The sequence below is a fragment of the Schistocerca cancellata genome, chromosome 4 (assembly GCF_023864275.1).
Source record: "Schistocerca cancellata isolate TAMUIC-IGC-003103 chromosome 4, iqSchCanc2.1, whole genome shotgun sequence".
NCBI lineage: Eukaryota > Metazoa > Arthropoda > Insecta > Orthoptera > Acrididae > Schistocerca > Schistocerca cancellata.
Genome location: NC_064629.1, coordinates 567,878,445 through 567,895,377, shown reverse-complemented (window position 1 = coordinate 567,895,377; position 16,933 = coordinate 567,878,445). Strand labels below are relative to the sequence as shown.

The following is a 16,933-nucleotide window of genomic DNA, read 5'->3' as shown; positions in this document are numbered from 1 at the left end:
CACTGCTCTCCTTATTTCATTTTGGCTTCATGCAGATTTTATTTGTGAACTAGACTTCAAATTCACTTAAATCTATGATGACGGTCTCTTTGCTTTTGTTACAACTTTCTAAAATCATTATTGAACTATGGTATGTCTTTCCCGTCCCTCGTAACCTTGCTTGGCAGATACTGATCTGAGGTGCATAGAGCAATGCTGTACAATTTTAGCCATTTATGTTCCATGTCTTCATCTTCGGGGTTGACTGCTCAGACACTCTGCAGTTTGTTTCCCATGACTTCTGGTAAGCAAAGGTATTTTCCTACCTTTGTTAACATTCCTTGTAACAGCTGTAATTGTAGATACTATAATAGCCGAATTATCACTGATGTCCTCTTTTGTGCCCTCATTTGAAAAGCTTGAGACTGTTAGTTGTTATGAGATCTGAGACACTTGCCTCATGAGTTGATTCCTTACCTATCTGCCCAATGTAAGTTTCAGACGAGAATTAAGACCAGTGTCTCAGGAATCCCTGGCTCTGGCACCAGTTTTAATTGTGTAACCCTCTCATTTTATAGCTAGGAAGTGAAAGTTTCCCCCTGTTAAAATAGGATCATCAGGAGACTTAATCACAATGTTGTCCAAGTTTTCTGTGAAGTGCTCTTCCTGAGGCACATGGTCTGTAAGCACTTCCAATTACCAAGCTTGAGCCCACATTTGATGCTCACATTCACCCAGATTATTTCATGTTCAGATTCTGTTATAACCTCACTAGATATTATTGAGTTCTTTAAATTAGCCACAACCAGTGGTGTCTAGCAGACTTGCGATATATATTACAATCTTCAGTATTTTGCTGTTATTCAGTTTGAGATTCAGCCAGTCTCTGATACGATTAATAAGCCATACTAATTCTGGGACCTTACTATGTATGCTCCTGTTGCTTACTATAGGTGGAGTCACAAATGATGGTGGTTGAGTTTAGGCTTGTTCTGCTCTCCTACATCATGTGTTTTCTGGCAGCCAGTGACTGTTTAATAGTGTTCTGAGTGCTCTTGAATGTTGTATGCAATGTGAGCATTATATGTGACTGCAGCGAGTTATTTAGTGAATTTTTATTCTGTTTGTTCTGAAATGTCGTGACTGATGATGGTAGTGACAAAGTTTACTCAAGCAAGTGAGAGACATAATTTGAGGGGTATACGCTTTCATCAAGTGCAAAGCATGTGTATGCATTTACCACTCACCTGTCACTTGGAACTGGCAATAATGCGCTCTCCGTCCTATTCTCGATGTGCGCAAACTGCTATCGTTCTTGGATTGGATTGTGATACTGTATTATTATTTTCTCATTTTCATCTGCAAGGATGTAAATTCTTTTCTGAGATTAATGTGGATATTCCCTCTGATAACTCTAGCGAATTTGACATTCACCCTATAGAGGTGTTGTAGCTGGGTTTACACACCACATGTACAGTATTACGCAAATAGAATTTCCATTGTGTAGTAAATGCCTGACCTGTGATGAGAGGAGGGGGGACTACACTTCTCCACACAATAGTGGAAGTCGAGAATGATGCAAAATTGTCTGAGCATTTGGTTTAGAACATGCACAAAAAAGTTAAGTTTTACATGAACATGCCCTTTCGTTTTGTCATATTTGCAAAAGATGCATTTTGGTAATAAAAAATTACATATCTTCAGAGGCTATAATTTTTCATGAACAATAACTGTTTTGGTATAAGGGCTATTGTATAGTAACTACCGTAAAAAAATTCCTCTGAATGGTTATCGTTGTACTTCAAATGCAGGGTGCCCCAGGGGGACTGGACAGTATTCAGGGTTACGACAGAAACGATAGTTATAAACCAAAAAAGGTCTAGTAAATATGGGCTTTAAAATGCATACCTTAAGAGCTAGTAACACTTCATCATCTTTGCTACTGCGGAAAACAAGTGCTCATAGCTCTTTAGGTATACATTTTAGAGTCCATGATTACTAGACTTTTTTGCTTTGAATGTTTGTTCCTGTCATATCCCTTAATACTCACCATCTTGGACACACTGTATAGGAGGCTACTGATAATGCCCAGGTCAGTCTCACACACAATTCGAGTAAATTCTGATGGGTAAAATTTGTTATATTGTTATTATTCATGTACATTTTCATACTTGGACTAACAATGAAAGAAACCTGACTTATTTTCTTTATAAAATGAACCATTAAATGCACAGTTTAGTTATAGTCTATGAAGTGGAGTGTAACTTTCACTTTTGAATGTTACTGTTTTCTGGTTGAATATGTCATGCCTTTCTTTTAGTTATGATACAAAATACACTGACACTTCGTAAGTAATTGTCACTCAGGTAACCATCAGTATGGTACTTCATAAGTTCTACATGTAAAGTAATGTGTGAGATGCCAGTGGTATGTAATCTTGCCCCTTTATATTGCAGTGTTAAAATGATTTTTTTTACTTGTAATGACACAGTGTATGTGAAAAATGTAAGATTGAAGTGTTTGAAATTTTGTATAATTTCCTACCCTTGTAGGAAGACCAGCTGAACTTCAGTACCAGTTTCTAACTTAATCTCTCTATTAGGAATATTCACATTTATGTTATATCTAGCTGTTCTTAAACAAATATCTATTTACAGATTGTTGCACGTAGCAGAGAGAAGTTCCACCCCTATGTCAAACACCACAGGGAAACTGAGAGGTTAGTCATATTTATTGCGTGAATCAAAGAGTAAATTATTTATGGCTCTTTCAGATGCATGTTGTAAAATGACTTTGTTTTTGAAAGTATCATTAGCAGGTAGTTCCAGTATGAAAATACCTATTTATAAGTCATTAGACCAAGATGCACTTGTCTTAAGATTGGAAGGTTTTATGAAATAAATGAGGAGTGCAAAGATATACGAGAAAACTAGTCACTAATTCACTTGTAGTAGAATCATTCATTCAGCAATTAAATGACCATTGATAGCAGGAGTGAACTGTGCATAGAATTTGGATGATAAATAGAAAGCTTCATACTGGTTCTTACTACATTTAATAAAATCAGATATCTGCTAAGGCATGTAAAACACAGTCCAAGTATTGACATGCAGCTAGTGTCAATAACATGAGGCATCGAAACCTCATGTGAAAGACGAAGATCGTTTAAGCTTGTAGCACAGTCTGCTGAAGTTTGTTATGGAAAGTATGAGCAGGTAAAGAAATTTTGTTTAAGAAGCTTAGAACATAAACTTTGTAGGTAGAGTATATAAATCTCAGAATAAAATAAAGACCATATTAGATACAGTGTGGGCAGTGTCGGAGAAGCAGCAGAAAGGTTCTGTTATTGACTCACTGATGTACGGGGTGCAGCCAGTCAAGGAATATCTTAGGGAACTGGTTTAAAAAATTTTATTTCGAAAGCCCCAGTTAAGTCTTTACAAGTTTTCTTGCAGCGTAACTTCTGCAATGTCTATATGACCCTAGCTACCTGCCTTTCAGAGCTAAGGCAGTGCTATCTGATTAAAGCTGTTGACAAGACGCACCTTCAGCCGTCTACTGAAGTATTGTTTTTATTTGATCTAATTTCCTTTTCTCACTTAACATCAGCCCTTTACGACCCCTCACAAGTCCTGACCACTCAACAACCTGTACACTGAAAAGAGGGAATATGTTATAAACACTACAGAGATATTCAAAAAACTTCAATAATAATTTCTTGTTTAGGACAGGTAAACTGATGAAAACTCATTTGATTTGATTTATTAATCAATCCGTGGATCATCTCACAATGGTATAGGATTTGTCATCGTAATACAATTAAAATAAATAGTGCAAGGTATGCATACACACAGAATATGTAGCAATTGTTTTGTGAGAATGGGACAGGTGGTAGGCTCTGGCCTTACGAAGGAACTGCGGTGCACAACAGAGTTCTGGATACTGTTCAATGAAGAGGCCAAGACGTGTGAATGTAATGCAACAAAATCTTGATCTGAGTCTCCTTCCATAGCCTGTGCAAGGGAAAAGATTCCAGCAATTCAGAGTCCTGCACATCGATCTGGCAACAAGATACGGCAGATGCATCAAAATCAAAGTCTGGGCCAGTTGGATGGTGAGATATGGCATCTGCATTGCTATGCTTTGCTGTAGGTCTGTACACAGCTTCATACTGATCTGCGAAAGCAACGAAGCCCAACGTTGCAATTTTTGAGCAGTGCATGTAGGAACCGACTTTGACGGATGAAACAAGGACTGCAAGGGCTTGCGATCTATCACTAAAAAGAACTGAGGACCATACAAATAGTGATGGAAATTGGTCACACCATACACAATTGCAAGAGCCTCTTTTTCTGTTTGAGAATAATTGCACTGAATTTGAGTTAATAACTTTGAGGCAATAGCAATGGGTCTGTCTTGTGCACCAATTCTGTGCAAAAGCACAGTGTCAGTTCCATAGGAAGAAGCGTTGACTTGCAAAACTAACAGCTTGGCAGGGTCAAAATGCACTAAACATCTGTCACTAAGGAAAGCGTTTTTGAGTTCCTGAAATGCATCTTGAGTCTTTAGCCCACACAAAAGGTACATTTTTGCGACGCAAGCAGTGCAGTGGAGCCACAATCTGAGCGGCATTCAGTATGAACCAAATGTAGTATGTCATCTTGCCTAGTACTGACAGCAGTTCAGAGACATTTCGAGGAACAGGCAGGTCACTGATTGCAAGCAAATGAGATTGGAGAGGGTGCACACCCTGACTGTTTATCACATGACCTAAGTACTGTAGTTCAGTTTGAGAAAAATCACACTTTTCCAGACGACTCTTGAGTTCTGCTTCTGACAACACTTGAAAACGAGTATGCAGATTGGTAATGAGTTCCTCTGGTGTATGACCTGAGATGACAATATCGTCAAGGTAGTTTGAACCAAATGGCACTTTTGCAGTCTGCTGTTGCAAGTAATGTTGAAAAATGGCGAGTGCGGAAGCACTGTTGAAGGGCAAACGCAAATGCTTCAACAGTCCTAAGTGTGTTTTTACAACAAACACTTTCTGTGATTCTTCATCAAATGGAATTTGCAAGTAGGCATCACGCGAATCTATCTTACATAAGTAACGTCCTGCACCAAGCCTGTGAATGAGTTCCATAACTACTGTCTGTTGGTTGACTGTAGACTTGGAAGTCAACACAATTGCAAATGCAACCAGAAGGCTTAGGCAACAAAACTAGAGGACTTCCCCATTGATTAGCTTGAATGGGAGCAATTACACCATTATCTACCAGTTCTTGCAATTCATTGGCTACTTTGTCTCAAAGCAACTGGAACGGGATGCCCTGTGAAAAGCTTAGGCTGTGTATTGTCTTTCAATGTAACATGCGCTACAAAGTTATTAACTTTCCCCATTCCTTCTGAAAATAGTTCAGGATAGTCCGTAAGCAAGCTAACTACACTGTGTTTTGGTTCAAAAGCATACACTGAAAGTACATTGTCTTGGATGCTTGATTTCAGCACATTAAAATTCACTGTCCTAGAGTGAGATTTGTAAGTGTCAGGCAAACTACTGTCCAAGCACTGGAATTTCCTGTCCATTGTAAGCAGTGAGGTGCTTGCTAGATTTACAAAGGCATACTGTGCATAACTGTTCATACGTGGTGCGATTAAGCAGTTGCTGAGACACCTGTGTCTAAGTGAAAGTTCACACGTCAGCCAGCAGTTCTTAATGAGACAAATAGTTTGTGAAAATGAAAATGTCATTGCACACCACTAGGGGAGGAGGCAGCACAACCTCGATCTACATTTGTCAGAACATGTCGTAGGTTTTGAAAACGCAGCATTCACTGCATTTTCATGGGCCTATTTTTTTTCTGGGAATGGGCAAAATTGGCGTTTTAGTGCTGTTGCAAACAAACTGCTTGGACATGGCCGTTTTTCCACACGTGTAACATGTGGATGGGCAATATTGTCTTTTACGGTGAGCAAAACATCTAGGGCAAGACTCACTAAATTCACAGGCCTGTTTACATGTCTACATGGCTGTCCACACCGCTGTGTATGCGCTTGTTGTTGTGACTGATTGGGGCGGTTGTGAACAAGGGGCAACTCAACCCGACAAATCAGGGCCTGATCAAACTTATCAGCCGCTGTGGCACCCGAATCATATTACTGTAAGATTTGCAATACTTGGAGCAGTGATGGATCAGAGTACTCTAAGATCTGTTCCCGTATTCTACTATCAGGGACATTGAATCTTACTGCATCACGTATCATGAGATCACTGTAAAAGTTACCACGACTACACTTAAATTTACACTTCCTAGTCATGCCTGTTAATTCTGTGTACCACTGGTGGTACGTCTGTTCCGGATTTTACTGCAAGCGGAAGAACTGATATCTAACTGCAGCTTCTTGGACTTGCTGGTCACAGTATTGAGTTAATGAAGCGATTACTTGGTCATAGACGAGTTCATCAGGAGACGCGGTTGCGAATAGTTTTTGTATTAATCTGAACACGGGGGACCTCGCAATCAAAAGGAAGTATTGTAGCTTTACAGTACCTTGAACATGATGCGCTTGACACAATCTGCTTGGAACAGAGTCAGGTATTCAATCCATTCCTCCTCTACGAGGTGCATTCAAGTTCTAAGGCCTCCGATTTTTTTTCTAATTAACTACTCACCTGAAATCGATGAAACTGGCGTTACTTCTCGACGTAATTGCCCTGCAGACGTACACATTTTTCACAACGCTGACGCCATGATTCCATGGCACCGGCGAAGGCTTCTTTAGGAGTCTGTTTTGACCACTGGAAAATTGCTGAGGCAATAGCAGCACAGCTGGTGAATGTGCGGCCACGGAGAGTGTCTTTCATTGTTGGAAAAAGCCAAAAGTCACTAGGAGCCAGGTCAGGTGAGTAGGGAGCATGAGGAATCACTTCAAAGTTGTTATCACGAAGAAACTGTTGTGTAACGTTAGCTCGATGTGCGGGTGCGTTGTCTTGGTGAAACAGCACACGCACAGCCCTTCCCGGACGTTTTTCTTGCATTGCAGGAAGGAATTTGTTCTTCAAAACATTTTCGTAGGATGCACCTGTTACCGTAGTGCCCTTTGGAACGCAATGGGTAAGGATTACGCCCTTGCTGTCCCAGAACATGGACACCATCATTTTTTCAGCACTGGTGGTTACTCGAAATTTTTTTGGTGGCGATGAATCTCTGTGCTTCCATTGAGCTGACTGGTGCTTTGCTTCTGGATTGAAAAATGGCATCCACGTCTCATCCATTGTCACAACTGATGAAAAGAAAGTCCCATTCATGCTGTCGTTGTGCGTCAACATTGCTTGGCAACATGCCACACGGGAAGCCATGTGGTCGTCCGTCAGCATTCGTGGCACCCACCTGGATGACACTTTTCGCATTTTCAGGTCGTCATGCAGGATTGTGTGCACAGAACCCACAGAAATGCCAACTCTGGAGGCGATCTGTTCAACAGTCATTCGGCGATCCCCCAAAACAATTCTCTCCACTTTCTCGATCATGTCGTCAGACCGGCTTGTGTGACCTCGAGGTTGTTTCGGTTTGTTGTCGCACGATGTTCTGCCTTCATTAAACTGTTGCACCCACGAATGCACTTTTGACACATCCATAACTCCATCACCACATGTCTCCTTCAACTGTCGATGAATTTCAATTGGTTTCACACCACACAAATTCAGAAAACGAATGATTGCATGCTGTTCAAGTAAGGAAAATGTCGCCATTTTAAGTATTTAAAACAGTTCTCATTCTCGCCGCTGGCAGTAAAATTCCATCTGCCGTATGGTGCTGCCATCTCTGAGACGTATTGACAATGAACGCGGCCTCATTTTAAAACAATGCGCATGTTTCTATCTCTTTCCAGTCCGGAGAAAAAAAAAATCGGAGGCCTTAGAACTTGAACGCACCTCGTATATGTAAAACATTCTCAGTATTCTTGCTGCATCAGTTCTGAATAAAATCTCGAGCTTTCGACAATTACCTCCATCGTCATCGTCAGCTCCTGACGATGATGATGGACGTGATCGTTGAAAGCTTGAGATTTTATCCAGAATTGACGCGGCAAGAATACTGAGAATGTTTTACATATAAGTGCCGCCGCAAAAAACTTCGTTTCTATTCCTCCTCCATTTCCTTAAATTGCTGGAATGTTGATATATTGGCCGGCGGCACTTGTTGAACTGGGCGACGCAGCTTGTGCAGCCTGTAGTTGTTGGACAGTCATCAGTAAGTTAGTGAGTTGTTGACCCTGAAACTGAAAAACTTGTGTTACATCCGTCACATTGGCCATCTACAGCTGAGGTGCAGGGGTGGGGAGTGGAGGGGGCGGGGAATTCATGGTTTACACAAATACCTTATATCAAAAAGCAAGCAAAGCCTCTGAAAAGAGAAATTTGATTAGTTCTGTGGCTCCCCTCCCGGACTATGTGCAAGAACACAGCAACAAATTAGCAAATAGGAACACTTGAACACAATCACCCCTCCAAGCTAAAACACAAGAGAAGCAAGCAAAATCTTTGGCAAAGTTGATTATCTTTGATTGGGACTGAATTATCCTCATTTGCCATTGTAGAGTCTTGTTCCGCAAGGAAACAAGGAAGAGGATGTTGTTTGGGTGGCCGGTATCCTCTTTCTACAACACAAATGCACACTTGAATTAATACGGTTCTTTATTTACATGAACTGGAAACATTAACTTAACATGAATTGAATCCATGTTTCGTGGTACAAGCTCTTCTGTAATAGTCCTCTTTGCTGTCACAAAGTATAGGTTCTCACTGGTAGTAAAGTACAATTCTGGTTGGTAAATTAGACCTGCTATAGTCACTAATCTGGTCGCTATGTGCTGTCTTAGTCTGTGTCAAACTAAACCTGCTCTGCAAGTAAACTGATAGGCACCAAACTGTTTGCAAGTGATTGAGTCTCTCTGGTCAGTGGTGGCAGCCTAAATACATGCTGTCAAGAGGGCATTGGCAGCATGTTGCTTGTGGGTGTCTGTCTGGTCTCTCTTGTGATAGGTGCACTTGATCCAGTGTCTACTAATTGATCTTTACACTTCATCTTTGCTGACCATTGTGCTGGCGACGGCTTACGCCAACACAATTTTCTTGGTGTGGGTGTGCAGAACAAGGTTTTCCCGAGTTGAGGACTTCAAGGACTGCCTATCCTCTGTAACTGTAAGCTCTGGGCATACTTCATTAGCCACGATGTGGTGCTGCAATGGAATTTTGTGTGTCACAGGGAACGAGAATCTTGGCTTAACCAACTGGACTATGAGGATGGTATAAATCTGTATAAAATAGAAACCTCAATCTCAAGATGTGCTGCACCCCGCTGAGACCCATTGCTGATGCGGCAGAACAGTTGTTTAGTGGGCAACCACAGGGGAACCTGCTACACCCAGGCAAGTTGTGCTCTGTCTGGGTGTATGCTTCCTTCCCCAGCTACTCTGGGACTTCAATGAAGCCTAAATCTCTCTCTTCTACTCCTAGCAGTTCATGTGGTCAAGTGGGCAGTATTAAAACTCAAACCATAAAGCGCTCTTGGGTAGCAAGTCCACCTGAGATATTTTTGCGTGAAAGAGAAAGCAATTCTAGTAATGGACCACACAGCATGGTAAATAATGTAGTTATAATTGTTAAAATGTAGAAGGTTTATTTGAAAAACTGTCATCTTTCTACATCTATAAAGCTTGAGAGGGAATTGCAGGACAGCTTAAATCTATTAAGAGGCTGCCCAACACTACACTCCTGATCAAGACACTGAAAGCTGCCCAAGTAGGCAAGTTCTTAGATGCCAAACTACTTGGAGAATTTTCTATCAGCAGTTAATTACTACTACTACTACTACTACTACTGCTGCTGCTGCTATAATACTATACTGTAGAAGCAACTAAGAAAGACAAAAAACATAAAAAATGACAGGAACACCAGATTTTTGTTGAAAACAAATGATTACATTGTGGCTTGTATACTAGTGCTGCAGATTTGATGAAATGCATAAACAAAGCATTGTTCTTACTTCATCTTCTCCTACACATGCACTCAAATAGCTATCGAAAGTGTTCTAGCCCCATTCAGTGATCTCCATTTGTGTGGCTAGGTCCTACAGTACTATTTGTATGTGCATCCGTTTTGGGGCTCTTGAATGGTACTTTGTGAACAACAGTCATATGCTTAAATCCTTTGTTATTCAGATGGTCATACAGTCTGTAATGGATAGAAGTTACAGTAGTTCCCAGGAGCATGTATTCCTTTGTGACACGAGCACCTCCTTCTTACACCTGGATACATTCTTTAGAGAAACACTTGTGGGGCTCTTGTTCTATTCCTCCGAATATCCACCTTTCTTTCACTTTATCTTCTCTCCCAAATTTTCTTCTTCCAAACATTGTTTCGTCGATCTCCATGACAACCACTTTCCATCAAGGTTTTTCACTTTGTTTCACACACATTTCTCTACTAAATCTTTTCCAATCTTCTACAGTCTTCTGTGTGGTATACAGTTCATCTGTGATTAAAAAAAAGTTCCTACACCTTAATCCATAAATACATTGATTGCAAATTTTTTATGGACTTAATGTGATTCCCGCAAACCAAGAGTTTTTGCGAATGCCACAGCTGATTCAATTGTCCCTATTTCTGCAGCTTGACTGCACCCCATCTGTACCTTTCTTATTCGTAATAAGGCTCATAGCTTAACCATACTTGGTACATTTCATTTCTAGCTATTAATCTGTGCAATATGCACCACTTCACTATGTTGCCCTTGTAATCTGTAAAGACAAGGTCAATGAAACAAAGTTGTTAGCTCACCACAGCTGAAAAAACATTGGAGGGAAATCATGTTGTGTTGTTCACTGAAAAAAAAGCTGCCATTTCAGGCAGACTTCATTTGTTTTGATATTTCTCATTGCCTGTTTACAAGAATTAACAATTATTGTAGATTTCTAAGGTCTTTAAAGACTGAGAAAGTTACCTCAGAAAATTACAAGTTTATACATGTAAAAATATAAATACTTTTACTCAAAATTTTCATTAGGTTGTGACAGTTCATGACAAAATTGTCAGCTTCCAACCATACCAAGACCTCAGGCTACTCTGCAGATTCTTCTGTCACCTCAACTGACATTTTGTGTACACAATTGTTGGCTTCAGCAACTGACAAACAAATTACCAGCTTCTAACATAACCTGTACTTCAGACCAATGCTACAAGGCAATGCTATAAGTCATTTTGTCAACTGTGCCACCTATGTTCTGTATATCAAACTAATTCTTTAATATTATTTTGCCATGAATGATGTTATGTGTATCAGTTGATAGAAACATCAGGTGCTGCAGTAGCAGAAAATGAGGAAAGCACATCCAGCCTTTGCGAATAATTAGTGAGTGTCTGTCATCACTACCATAATCCCATATCAGTCTGTCATTGCACAATGAAAATTTCTGTAACTCAGAGAGCTCTAATAATAACTGCTTCAACATAAAAGTGACTGACTTAATCTATATATTGATAATAGAAGTGCCAAGATGCAGCAGATACAGAAAATGAAGGAAGGGTTGTCCTCACAAAATGAGTTATTCGTAGTAGTCAGTCATCACCACCAATAATCGGCATTTCAGACTAAATCATTAGTAATATTTCATCAAAAAAACTGTACCTTACATCCATTTGAACCAGTTTACTGTAGTCGTCTCTTGATCTCCTGTAGCCTAAAATTTTTACCCCTCACACTTCCCTCCAATACTAAACTGATGATTCCTCTGTGTCTCAGAATGTGCGTGTCAAGCAATCCCTTCCTTCATTAAAACTATCACATAAATTTCTGTACTACCCAGTTCTATTGTGTACTTTCGCAGTAGTTATGCAGTACCCATCTAATCTTAAGCATTCTTCTGTAGTACTGCATTTCAAAAGCTTCTATTCTCTTCTTGTCTGAACTGTGTGTTGCCTACATTTCACTTCATACAAGGCTACAGTTCCATACAAATACCATCAGAAAAGACTTCCTAAAACATAAATATATATTCTATGTTAACAAATTTCTCTTCTTCCCAAAAACTTTTTTTATGGTTGTCAGTGTACATTTCATAATCCTTGTTTTTTCAGCCATTATTGGTTATTTTACTGCCCAAATAGCAAAACTCACCTACTACTTTTAGTGCGTCATTTCCTAATCTTAATTCCACCAGCTTTGCCTGATTTAATTCAACTACATTCCATTACCCTTGTTTTGCTTTTGTTGATGTTCATCATGTAGCCTCCTTTCAAGATACTGTTTCTTTCAGTCAAGTGCTATTTCAACTCCTTTTCTGTCTTTGATAGAATAACAGTGTTATTGGCAAACCGCATTTTTTAAATTTCTTCTCCAGGAACTTTAATTCCTTTTCCAAATTTTTCTTTGGTTTCTTTTACCGCTTGCTTAATGTACAGATTCAATAATGTTGGGGTTAAGCTATAATTCTGTCTGTCGGTTAAGCTATAATCCTGTCTCAGTCCCTCCTCAACTAGTGCTTCCCTTCCATGTCCTCTGACTCTTATAACTGCCATCTGGTTTCCGTAAAAGTTGCATAAAACCTTTTGCCCCATGTATCTTGTCCTTGCTACCTCCAGAATTTCAAAGAGTGTATTCTAGTAATGTTATCAAAAGCTTTATCTAAGTCTAAAAATGATGCAAGAATAAGTTTGCATTCCTTTGACCTGTCTTGTAAGACAAGTTGTAGGGTCAGTATTGACTCTCGTGCTCATACATTTCTCCAGGACCCAAACTGATATTCGCTGAGGTCTGCTTCTACCAGTTTTTCCATTCTTCAGTTAATAAATCATGTTAGTATTTTGTACCATGACTTATTAAACTCATAGATCAGTATTATTCACCCATCTCATCACCTACTTCCTTGGAATCAGGATTACTACATTCTGCTTGAAGTCAGAGATTATTTCACCTGTCTCGTACATCTTGCACACCAGGTGGAATAGTTTTGTCATTTCTGGCTTTCCAAAGGAAATCAGTAGTTTTGAGGGGATGTTGTTTACTCCAGGGGTCTCATTTCAACACAGGTTTTTCAGTGATTTGTCAAATTCTGCTATTAGTATCATATTTTCCAGCTAATCTTTTTCTGCTTCCTCCTCCCTTTCCATAATATTACCTTCAAATTCATTTCCCATGTTCAGGCCCTCCACATAGACCTTCCATCTTTCAGCTTCCCATCTTTGCTTAGCACTTTTCATCTGAGGTCTTGGTATTCGTAATTCATACAATGCTTCTCTTTTCTCTAAAGACCTTTATAATTTTCCTATGGATGGTATCTGTCTTTCCCCTAGTTGTACATGCTTCTATAGACTTCAGTTTACCCTTTAACCATTCTTGTGTACCTTTTATCAATCTCATTTTTTAGATATATGTATTCCCTTTCAAGTGCTTCATTTGCTGTATTTTTATATTTTCTCTTTTCATCAGTTAAATTCGGTATCACCTGTAATATGCAATGATTTATACTAGGCCTTGTGTTTCTACCTAGTTGATCCTCTGCTGTTTTCACTACTTCACCTCTTAAAGCTACCCATTTGTCTTCTGCTGTGAACCTTTCCTCTTTTTCAGTCAGTTGTTGCCTAATGCTCTGTTCGAAACTCCCAACAAAATCTGGTTCTTCAACTTATCCAGGTCCCAATTCCTTACTTTTTTAGCTTTTTGCAATTTATTTGATTTTAGTTTACATTCCATAACCAATAAATTACGTCCATAGTCCACATCTGCTCCTGAAAATGTCTTACAGTTTAAAATCTGTTTCCAAAATGCCTGTCTTACCATTATATAAACAATGTGAAACCTCCAGTGTCTCCAGGTCTCTTCCACAAGTACAGCCATCTTTCATGATTCTTAAACAAAGTGTTAACACTGATTATATTATGGTGTGGGTAAAATTCTACCAGGTGGCTTACTCTCGTTCCTTTTTCCCAGCCCAGATTGTCCTATTATTTTTTCTCCTCTTCCTTTTGCTACTATTGAAATCCAGTCCTTCATCGTAATTGAATTTTCCTCTGCCTTAACTGACTGAATAATTTTTTTTTAAATCTTATCATAAATTCTTTAAGTCTGCCCATCACCTGCGGAGCTAGTAGGCACCTAAATCTGGAGTATTGCGATGGTTATTAGCTGAGAGTCTATCTTGGATATGATAATGTGTTCAGTATGCTATTCAGAGTAGCTGACCCACATTCCTGTTTCCTTACTCAGTAGTAGACCTCGTGCATGACATCTATATCTGTATCTATATCTATACTCTACAAACCACTGTGAAGTGCATAGCAGAGGGTACCTCCCATTGTACCATTTATTGGGGTTTCTTCCCATTCCATTCACGTATAGAGCATGGGAAGAATGATTGTTTGAATGATTCTCTGTGTGCTGTAATTATTCTAATCATATCCTCATTTAACCTACGACCCCCCCCCCCCCCTCCCCCATTTTTTTTAAATTTTCTAACCTACCTACCTTACTAAGAGATCTAGCAATCCATGCTCCAGTGTGTGGAATTCCAGTCTTGTTTTTCTTAATGAAGACGTTTTCCTGAGTAGTCCCCGCTCGGAATATTGTACACAGGAGGATGCCATCATCATTTAACCATACAGTAAAGCTGCATGTCCATAGGAAAAGTAATGGCTTTAGTTTCCCTTGTTTTGTCATTCACAGTCCCAGCACAGCAAGACCATGTGGCTGATTTTAGAAGGCCAGATCAGTCAATAGACGAGGCTGTTGCCCCTGCAACTACTGAAAAGGGTGCTGCCCCTGTTCAGGAAAATCATCTTTGTTTGGCCTCTCTACAGATACACTTCCATTGTAGTTTCACCTACAGTATTTTTATCGTTGAGGCATGCAAGCGCACCTTGACAAGCTCTGTACTTCAGATCAGCCTGTCACAAAACAAAAATTTCTGTAAATTAGTCAGATCAGTAATAAGTGCTCCAACATAAAAAGTGCCAAACTGCTATATACATTGATGAAATGGATGCCAAGATGCAGCAAAGGTAGAAAATGAATAAAGGTCCATCCATACAACACAAGTAATTCATACCATTAGGCCACCAACACTACTATATTCCACATTTTGGAATAAATCATTAATATTATTTCACCTTAAAACTGTGTGTGTGTGTGTGTGTGTGTGTGTGTGTGTCAGAATCATCATAAATATATGCCAGAAATGTCAGTATTTCTCTAAAGCAGTAAGTGAAAAAATATTGTAAGTAATTGGTATTTTCTCGCTAAAGCTCGTCATCGGCTACTGCATACTGTGCTCCAATTAGCTGTCACAAACTTGACAAGCACAAGCGTTGCCAACATCTGTGCTATACGGCAAACAAGAACAGCATGTGGACCACCCTCTATAAAGTTAAATTGGAATTTTTATTTGTACCTAATACACCTGCGTAATATGTGTTGTGACACAGGCATTGTTGAAAGCAGATTTACTTAAAACAGCAGTAAGTTGAATATTTGTTTTTAGTAAATCTTGTTGGAAGCAGATTTGCTTAAAACAATGGTAAGTTGAATATATGTTTTTAGGAACCCTTGTATGCCTTGCTGTGGAGGACATACATAATCTGTAAGAGGCCAGAGTAGAATATGTGTCTTGCAAATATTGCTTCACATGGCAGTGTAGGATGTTCAAAAAAAAATGCTGTGAGATAGTAGATTGTGTATGCTCAGTGTTAGGTATAAAATAAATGGATGACAAATTTTCTTTTAGGTGAGTTCAGATCTGCTGTGCAAATGAGTCAAAAATAATACCAATCGTTGAGTTGAGAACAATATTTATGTTCGGAAGGAATAAGAGAGAAATCAATGAGAATGAAATTTTTAGCCGTGGCGGTAGGCTTGAATAGCCTAATGGTAAATCAACTCACAGAATGGAGGAAATACAAGTTAGAATTCTCCTTCCAACACAAATTTTCAATTATTTTTTCACACAAAAACATTGTTGATGGGTTGAATGAAATCTTAATTTATTGTAAACCACATTTGATTTTTTATAATTTATTTGTCCGAGAATTTATAATTTTATGAAATATAGACTTAGATTTACACAATTATTACTACTGGGTGAGAAGCCAGTGTAGAACACTGTCTGATGATATTTCATTGCAGTAAGCAAGGTACAGTGGAGTCGAAGAATTGAATGCTGTTAAGTAGTTAGCAAAAGACACTAGGCTAGAAAGAGCACTCTGTTGTTTCAAAACTCTTCTCTCTCTAAGGGGCAGCTCCTCCACACCCACACCGACATGGTGACCATCTCAAGAGATTTCCTGTCACCTCCATATTGTTTGTTGCAAATTGACGAGTTCACAGGATGTAGAGCCATGATGATGTCTGTTTGTCTGGGTAAAATTACCCACTAACAGGGGCCCATTGAGATGATAGAGGTGGACGAAAAGTGAAGAAGAGTAGTGGGTTTAAGGGCAAAGGGTGAAAAAAAAAAGTGCCAAGGCAAGCGCCAAGGGAGGAAAAAACCTCTGCAACAGTCTGGACAAGTAGCAAGAGCAGTAGTGGATTTTCTTGCTATCTGTGACAGATCATGTTGATTAGTGATTGGGTATTGTGCATTGTTTGACACCAGTGTCATAGCTTAGGTTTGTCATAAGAGTATCAATCAGAATCAACATGAGGTACTGCTGGGCTGAGCACCGACACTGTCTCCTGGGCCAGCTGCAGCATCTGTGTACCTGTAAAAGCCATAGTCATCGTATTAGTGGTTGACTGGCCACAGAATCGATTCCACATTGTAGGGGGTTATGTGAGTTCTGTTTGGGTTTAGCATGCAAAATTTGGCTTCCTTCTGTGGCAGGTTGAGCAGCTGCGTGATTCATCTGCCAGTCAGCTTTCTGTGATGCAGGGGTTCGCTGTTATTTGCATTATTTGTGTTC

At 39.5% G+C, this 16,933-nt stretch overlaps 1 protein-coding gene across 2 annotated transcripts in view; it reads left to right on the top strand.

The window, feature by feature from the left end:
- The window catches only part of LOC126183523 (polycomb protein Scm), a 194,474-nt gene that overhangs the window by 10,774 nt on the left and 166,767 nt on the right, over positions 1-16,933 (top strand). For both annotated transcript variants that reach the window (XM_049925582.1, XM_049925583.1), the window contains exon 2: positions 2,637-2,698. In XM_049925582.1, the coding sequence (XP_049781539.1) occupies positions 2,671-2,698 (28 nt within the window). In that variant the 5' untranslated portion in view covers positions 2,637-2,670. The remainder of the gene's footprint in view (positions 1-2,636; positions 2,699-16,933) is intronic.